Genomic DNA, 8,273 nt, shown 5'->3' with positions numbered 1-8,273 from the left:
AACCTCCTAAGACCCGAACTCTTGCATGGCGTGCATTTTTAATTTCTCTTTGCTATTTAGGCTGATTGGGACCTGAGAAAAATGATGTCCACATATGAGGACATTAGTTTTACATTTCTATTGCTGAGTGGCAGTATAATATCCTCATATGTGGTCACCAGGCCCTTGTTGAGAAAAAGTTAGTATTGTGGTCTAGAGAACCGAAAATGTGAGGTCCACATATGTGGACGCCAGGTCCTAGGAGGTTAAAAAGAAAAAAAAATGTCCATCACATTTCCCAAAGTCTGACCACTGTCAAAAACCTAAAAAATGGTCAGTTTAATATCATAGAAGACAAAGAAAACCATCAATTATCAACATTTGAGAAAATGTAAATGAGTATAATATTTAATATTTACTGATTAATTCTTTCAGCTCTGTATTGTTAAATCATTGAATAAATGTTTCAGACATTTATTTTGCATCATCCATTCTGGCAAACATATTATTTGAATAGTATTTGTTTAAGCTTCTTCTTTTTCATCTGACTGTAGTTATTATTTCTTCTTAGCAGCATTTAAAACCAGCAGAGTTTTCTGCCGTTCTGAGGGTGATATTTATTCAGTAACACACCTCATCTCCCTCACCCACAGCTTCGTCCCCCGAGTGTCAGCTGCTGAAGCAAGTAACTCGGGGCCCCTGGGGTCTTCCTATGGACCCCACACTTCGCAGAGCTACAGACACCACTGCAGTCCAACTCAGCGAGATGGTTTCCCTGCCAGTTCTGATAAAACACTCTGTCACTACCCCGCTCATCACACAGTGAGTCTCTGAAAGAAAGCTATTTGTACGTTATTAGCCCCTTTTTAAAAAAGAGATCCCACTGTTGCTGTTTACAATATCCCTCATTATGCCGGTTTTGCTTGTTTACACTGAACCAAACAAAGCTGGCGTATTTCTGCCCCAGTGTGTGATTTTTAGATGGCTTGCCATCGTTCCAGAATCAGAGGCGTGACGTGTAGCACAACAGCATTGGCGTCTGTCCCTCCATGCCGGCTCTCCCTTTTACACAGATGTCGATCTGGCTCTGTGACTACCTTCACTGCCGGCTTAACAGCAGAACGACAATGACCCCCCCACCCCCTTCCATCTTCGTACCTTTTATACAGAACAGAAAGGCAGAATAAAGGTGCAACATTCCTGCCTTGTACAGGCTGTGTAAATGGGGCTTTTGTTTACAAGTATGAGTTTGGAGTGTCTGAGAAAGACATGTACTTATTTTACCCTTAAAGCCAAATCCTGTGTTTAACAGAAATGCAGGTGTGAGGTTTTTCACTGATCTCTTGTTATTTTTCTGCTACTTCAGGCCACTTAAACTGTAGCTAAGTGTATATTCTGCACTGCAAGAATAATTAAATTTCCTATTACGTTCCATCATTGTAGGATCTTTTTTCTGTTTGAAATTCCATCAAAACTCCAGACAAGCTTGTCAGTCTTCAACTACAATGTTTCTGCACACTTTGCAGTTTCGCCTTTGTGTGTAAAGAAATGGCTTTCTCATCTCTTTCTGCACACGGAGAGGGTGCAGTATATTTAGCGTTGGTATTCATAACTCTAAATTTTTATGAACACATTTTTATCTCATGCTTAGATGACACAGTGGAGTTTTGCAGAGATTTTCAACTCCATTTTTATCTTCCCCCTGCTGACTTTTCAGTGAAAGAGAACATTCCCTAAATCCCACTTTTATAGAAATGTAAATTACTCAGGAATAATTTAAAGTAATGGAACGGAGGAAGTCATCCTTAAAGTGAAAAAACACAACGTTATATTCCCTCAGCTTTCTTCAGAGCTGATGTCTATCATTCCCACAACCTGTATCAAATTTGCAAGTCAGCATCATTTTCACTCCTGATTCTTGTATCAAAACTTTTCTCTCCTTATCTTGGTCATTCCTTCCTCCACCTTCCACCCCCAGTGTATCTTTGGTGAACAAGGCAGTGGTGGACTATTTCTTTGTGGAGCTGGGAGTGGAAAGACACTTTGAGGCACTGCGCCACTTCCTGCTGATGGAGGATGGCGAGTTCGCACAGTCCCTCAGTGATCTGCTCTTTGAAAAGGTGAGGCTCTCTCAGAAATGCCGATGTCACTGGTGTATGTTCAGCATAGGGTAACATATGGTATTTTTCTACAGTTTATTGCCTTCTAGGCGAGAACAAGAAAGGACATCTTGGAACAAGGTCAAATGGCCTTGTCAACATATTTTAAACTTTAAACTTTTTCTGTCTTTTGATTGATCAGCACTGCATGTATTTAGTATTATCTACAAGCACAGGACGGTCCCCATATAGCATAGACACACACCAAATCTTGAATACATATGATTTAGACATGTATGTGCAACAGTTGCAGGGCAGTTCTCCACAGGTAGTCGCACGACTCCTTTGTGTCAATCTCTGGAAAACGCCTGCAAAATGTAATTCATAGAGCCCATGTGAACTCTGTATTTCTCCTTAGCTCTATGAAGCATTGTGTCATTTTAATTCTGCCACCTGCAGCCTTATGTTCTGGTTCTGTCACTGCTTTTGTCAGCATAGTTTTCAGCTGTTTGCAGCAACAAAGCTCTACAAACCCACTGTACACTACGTGTCGAGCATCAAACAGCAGACTGACACAGATAGCAACTAGCTGGTGAGCATAGTGTAGCGTTAAGCAGTTGTACAGCTAGATATTACCCCCAGATCTTGAGTTGGTTGAAACCAAAACAGAACAAAAAGGAGCGAGAGAGGGACAGAATATTGGACATACTAATATCAAGGGATGCAAACTCCAAATGAATGTTATTGTTGTTCTGTATCTGCTGGATGTCTAAATAAGCAACTGCTTGTGTGTTTACAGCTTTTTGTGCTGCCTCAAATGATCAAAAACTCCAGTACAGAAGGTTTAAGCATTATTGATGCTTAAGCTTGTTAGCATTTTATATTTGATTTCTCCTTGTGCCTGTTTTCTAGCATGTGATGCATCACTGCCAGATTTCTACTTATGTCAAGCCCAAGCTTCCTGGTGTGAAATAACAAGCACATCTTTTGCTCCCACCTTGGTGCCGTTCTGCAGAAACATTCATGTACATCTGTCTCGTGAGGCACATGAAACAGAAGGTTTTTGTTCCAGCCAAAGACTACACCAGCTGATCTCACTGATTAGCACAACCGTCAGCTGGAAGGGGAACTAATCATCGCAATCAGCTACCTGTAGTGTTTGTTTGGAATGAAAACACTGCCAAATTTTAGGCCTTGATAGCACATTTGAAAGACAGGTGTAGCGGTATGGGTAGTTATACTTGTTTGACCTTTTATGTATTTACTTGGCTGATGTCTCCTCCACCCAGATGGGCAGTGGGCAGACTCCCGGTGAGCTGCTGACACCGTTGGTCCTAAACTCCATCCTCAGTAAGGCCCTGCAGTACAGCTTACATGGGGACACACCCTTGGCTGGCAACTTCACCTTCGCCCTTCGCTTTCTCCCTGAGACTTTTCACCCACATGCCCCGGACTCTCTTAACTGTCTGGAGCTGCGCTACAAGGTGAGGCAGTGTGTTTTATTGGAGGGAGTAACAAAAGTGTGTACACTTGCACGGGTGTGCTTGTCTCAGCATGAGTGGCAGCTTGAATGTGACAACCTGTCATGTTTTGACAAACTGCTCCGGGTATGGAAAATTAGCTTATCCCGCACTTAAATGGTTGAACCTCGTAGATTGATTGGAGTTGGGTCTTTTTTTGATGACATGCACAGTGACTAATGTTGCACATACTGTCCTCTGCTCTTGTTCCCGCCTGTGTGTGTCACCTCCCATCTCTCTCACGACTGTTCGCTTTCCCTGCTGAATCTCCATCTTCTGCCTTTTCTTGAATCCTTCTCTCTTTCTTCATCTCCTGCTTTGTGTATATTTTGCTTTGCTCTTTCTCTCCCCAAACATCTTTTCCACATTCCTCTCTGTTTCTACCCCCATCTCTTACCACTCTGTCTTCCCCTCACAATCCTCTCACCTCCTTTATCACCATCTCTGCATTCACACCTCCCATCGCCTCATCTGTCACTCTCTCTTTACCTGTTCTTCCCAACTCCTGTTTCACTTCCCTTTGCTTTCTTTCACACCCAATTGCGCTCACACCTTCACACTCTTTTTTTTTTTTTTGCCTTGGTGTCTCTTTTCCTTCGTGTCATCTCCCAGGTGGAATGGCCGTTGAACATCATCATCACGGACAGCTGCATGAACAAGTACAACCGTCTGTTCTCGTTCCTGCTGCAGCTCAAACACATGGTGTGGAGCCTCCGCGATGTTTGGTTCCACCTCAAGAGAACAGGTGAGAAGATAAGAGCAGCTGATTCGGGCTCAGCTCGGACTCCACCTCATCTCTTAGAAGGAAGAGTTCAGATTCTTCCTCTTGTGCTTTATGTTCATGAAATATTCATAGAGGGGAATGTTGCAATTCCTTTTATGTTTATTTATACAACACACATCTTATACCAGCGGGATTGTTGTAGACGTATGTGCTTCAGTGGATTACGTATTATTGATCAGCAAAAGCCTGTGCAGAGACTACGTAAATGGATTTCCTGATGGGAAAAAACAAAGTATTAAGTTATTAGAGGGATGTACACTTCAGTGATTAAAACATTAAGATTACTGATCACATGGGGCAAATGGTGGATGATTACTTAATACACAACTGACAAAACCATGAGCAGCGCTAACATAACTGCACTCAAAGACAAAACTGCATGATAAAGCAATTAACCAAGGTCTGTCTGTATCATAAACTTCAACTATCAGTTACTTTCATTACTAATTCATGTGTATTGATTTTTTACTAAAAGTATAAAATGACAAATGCCTCTTAAGTTTCCAGAGCACAAGAACACAAATCGTCTTTTTTTTTTTTTTTTCATTTTTAGGAAAATGGTGAAAAGTGGCCCAGAGATATTGTATTATTTACGACATAAAAAAGCTGAAAATCTTCAATCTTCTTTTCCATACTTTGTGAGCCAATTCTTCCCATCTTTGTTTTTCTCAGCGCTGGTGAAGGGCGCAGGTCGATCGGTGCAGTTTCGTCAGCTGCAGCTATACAGACACGAGATGCAGCATTTTGTCAAGGTGATACAGGGCTACATCGCAAACCAGATCCTCCAAGTGTCCTGGAGCGAGTTCACAGCCAAACTGGCCACTGCCAGCGACCTGGACGCCATCCACCGCACACATGCAGACTACCTCAACAGAGCCATCTTCAGGTGAGGGCTGGGACTGCATATGTCTATGTTACAGTCTTATTGCAATATAATGCTTACAGTCATTTCTGTGCACAGAATAGTTGATGCATGATTTATTGCATTCAAGGAGAAGATCATTTGGAACAAGACCAAATGTCCTCGTCTCACCTTGAATCCAATACATTTTAAATTGTTCAGCATTTTGAATCATTACAGCTCCATGTATTTAGAGTTACCAGCTTTTAGCCTGTGCACTACATATGAGAGCACAGTCTGTGTTGACACTACACAAGTACATGCTGTCTACACCAAAACTCATCATCAGTCCTTGATTTAAAATGCACGTGCTTCAGCTAGAAGGCAGTTCTCTTCAAGAAGTCACACCACACCATAGAAAGAAATGATAAAGCGACATAAGATGTTTGATGTGTTACTGCAAAATACCATAAAACGGTCCAGATCAAAACAGATCTATTGAATGAATGTCGTGACACATGCTAAATGTTGCACACGGGCACAAATTTATGGTGTGTGATCAACTTTTTCTCATCTTGGCTGAACTGAAACCTCTGCACCTTGGAGAAAAAATATGGTTCCATTTAAACATTTTCTTTCTGAATTGTCACATCTCCTTTGGGCTCATTCAGGTTCATGTCCAGCTGCTCTGAGATTTGTGTTGAGCCTAACTTAGGCTTTTTAACAGCAAAAAATTAATTAATTAATTGTTTGGTCAAAAAGTCAGAAAATGGTGTTGTTGTCATCAAGTATATTATATATAATCAGCAAGCCTAAAGATATTCAAATGAACTGCAGAGAAATCAATAAAATTAATAATAAAATTCAATAAATCAGCATAGTAATCAATAATTGTAGCCCTACTGGGTACAACTTTCTGGGATCCTAGACCCTTCTCTTACAGAGGGAGTCAAAACTATTTGTTGCCGAAGGTGTTCTCCAGGGTGTTGTTCGCTTTTACACAGACAGGAAAACTCTTAATTGAAACCAGCAGGATTTTAGGCTGCAACACCACAAACTGCAGAAAAGGGCAGGGGAGTGAAATCATTTCTCCAGGCTCTGTACATGTGCAGCAAGTTGAAGTAGTGCACTCTGCACCCATAATTTCATATAAAATTGATTCATCCTCCTTGTAACAAGTTAATTTAAATTCCAGCTGGATCTTAGGCTAACTCTTGAACCCGATGAATGATTTAATCTCATTAGGAGAGGTTGTCACTATCACACTTTTCTCTGTGTAATTTCAGGCCGTCTGAAAAGTCATTTCAAAGTTCCTTGTCATGTTTCTAAACTTTGCACTCTCCCTTCTCGCTCGTCTCCCCAGAGGTTTGCTGACGGAGAAAGCGGCTCCGGTCATGAACATCATCCACAGCATTTTCAGCCTGATCCTCAAGTTTCGGGCCCAGCTGATCGCACAGCCCTGGGACAGCCAGCAGGGGGAGGCAGTGCACCCCAGCTTCATTGCCATGCAGCAATCATACAACACCTTTAAGTATTATTCTCACTTCCTCTTCAAAGGTAAGGACACGGATTAATGTTTTAGTCTGTTTTTTTACATTCCCCCACAATTAAACTCTGGAGAAGGATCATCAGAGTGAAGCAGCTCTGAAACCTTCTTGTTGAGATCATTCTCAAACATATTCTCATTTCTCAATTCAGGTGTTGCTCTGGTTAACAATTATACACAGATATCCTTTAATATTAAAACCACTTGACATGAAAGCAGTATATTATCATTGGTGTATATATTGGTTTAATTAAGCAAATTAAGTTAACAAAGTGTAATATGTAGATTTTCTTCTTATTTCAGGCCTGAAGGTGCCTAATTAAGCTTTGCCAAGATTTATAACACTGAGTTTTTTTTTGTTTTGTTTTTTTAAACATATGAATTCTACTGTAAATGCAGGAGATTAATTAAGTTGTTTGCTACTTTTTAATGGTTTTCTTCACACATACAATGTGAGTATGATCTTTTTTTCTGTAATGTGCGACAGGGAAATTTGTGGTTCAGGTGAGCCGAGGATGTAAAGCATCGGCTTCTAGATTAAAAGTAATTATTTAAAATATAATGTCAAATATGCTGAACGAAAAGAGTTGCATTTTTAAAAAAAAAAAAAAAAACCTATGGCTTAAAGTAGCTTCCAAAGACTTTGTGCAAATCCGTCACATATGGCAGAAACACTAAGATAGTGTGTAGTTTTATTTTTGGAATAGGAAAGGCTGTAGTATTTTGAACTGAAATGCCAAGTGTTGCATAAACTTGTCTGGATGTATTAAAGCCCTTCCTCCTTGTTGTGATTATTTATACATTAGTAGATGATTAGTGTTGCACTGGTTGTGGATAAATCAATGTCATTTAATTTGCTGCAGCAATGTGTTTCTTGGGGAAAACCCAGATCTAACAAATGTCTCTTTCCTTCTCTCAGTGGTGACCAAGCTGGTAAACCGGGGCTACCAGCCTCATCTCGAGGATTTCCTCCTCCGCATTAACTTCAACAACTACTACAAAGACTCCTGAGCTGATTGTTGCTGTATGTGTAAGTTGTACACAAGCTTAATGTCACAATTTCACATAAGACGTGCTCTTTGTTAAATATGCACCATTGTGTACTATGAGTGTTCACATTTTAAGAATCCCTTCTAAGACAAAATACAGATAATCAAACATACGTAATAAATTAAGTTCATTTCCATGTGCAAAATACATTTAAAAACCCAACTGCAGTGTAGATTAGGGCATGAATTTGGCAATCAATCCACATCAATGTGCAGGATTTGAACTACATGCCTGTGTGCTTGAACAAATTAGATTGCTTCTGAAGTTTGTATGCTGCCAAAGGTTGTAATGAGATGAAGTTAATGCCTACTGAAATGCCTCTCGTGCTCAGGTGCGTCTCCAGCTGTGTAGATTTTAAGTGCATATAAATGAAATGTCAATGATATGTAAATACTAAAGGAAAATGCTTTGTTTAATAAATGCTCTATTCTTTGGTCTTGATCTTAAAGTTCTT

At 40.3% G+C, this 8,273-nt stretch overlaps 1 protein-coding gene across 1 annotated transcript in view; it reads left to right on the top strand.

Moving 5' to 3' along the window:
• Nucleotides 1-8,260, top strand: part of tubgcp6 (tubulin gamma complex component 6) — a 27,044-nt gene extending 18,784 nt beyond the window's left edge. Inside the window, exons 19-25 of the mRNA XM_023400379.2 lie at nt 633-801; nt 1,958-2,099; nt 3,368-3,562; nt 4,211-4,343; nt 5,055-5,268; nt 6,587-6,780; nt 7,689-8,260. Of these exons, the coding sequence (XP_023256147.1) occupies nt 633-801; nt 1,958-2,099; nt 3,368-3,562; nt 4,211-4,343; nt 5,055-5,268; nt 6,587-6,780; nt 7,689-7,780 (1,139 nt within the window). The 3' untranslated portion in view covers nt 7,781-8,260. The remainder of the gene's footprint in view (nt 1-632; nt 802-1,957; nt 2,100-3,367; nt 3,563-4,210; nt 4,344-5,054; nt 5,269-6,586; nt 6,781-7,688) is intronic.
• The last annotated feature ends 13 nt before the right edge of the window (nt 8,261-8,273 follow it).

The sequence above is a fragment of the Seriola lalandi genome, unplaced genomic scaffold (assembly GCF_002814215.2).
Source record: "Seriola lalandi dorsalis isolate HSWRI2012SDOR001 ecotype SW California unplaced genomic scaffold, Sedor1 jcf7180002052274, whole genome shotgun sequence".
Lineage (NCBI taxonomy): Eukaryota > Metazoa > Chordata > Actinopteri > Carangiformes > Carangidae > Seriola > Seriola lalandi.
This window is presented reverse-complemented; position numbering and strand designations above follow the sequence as displayed.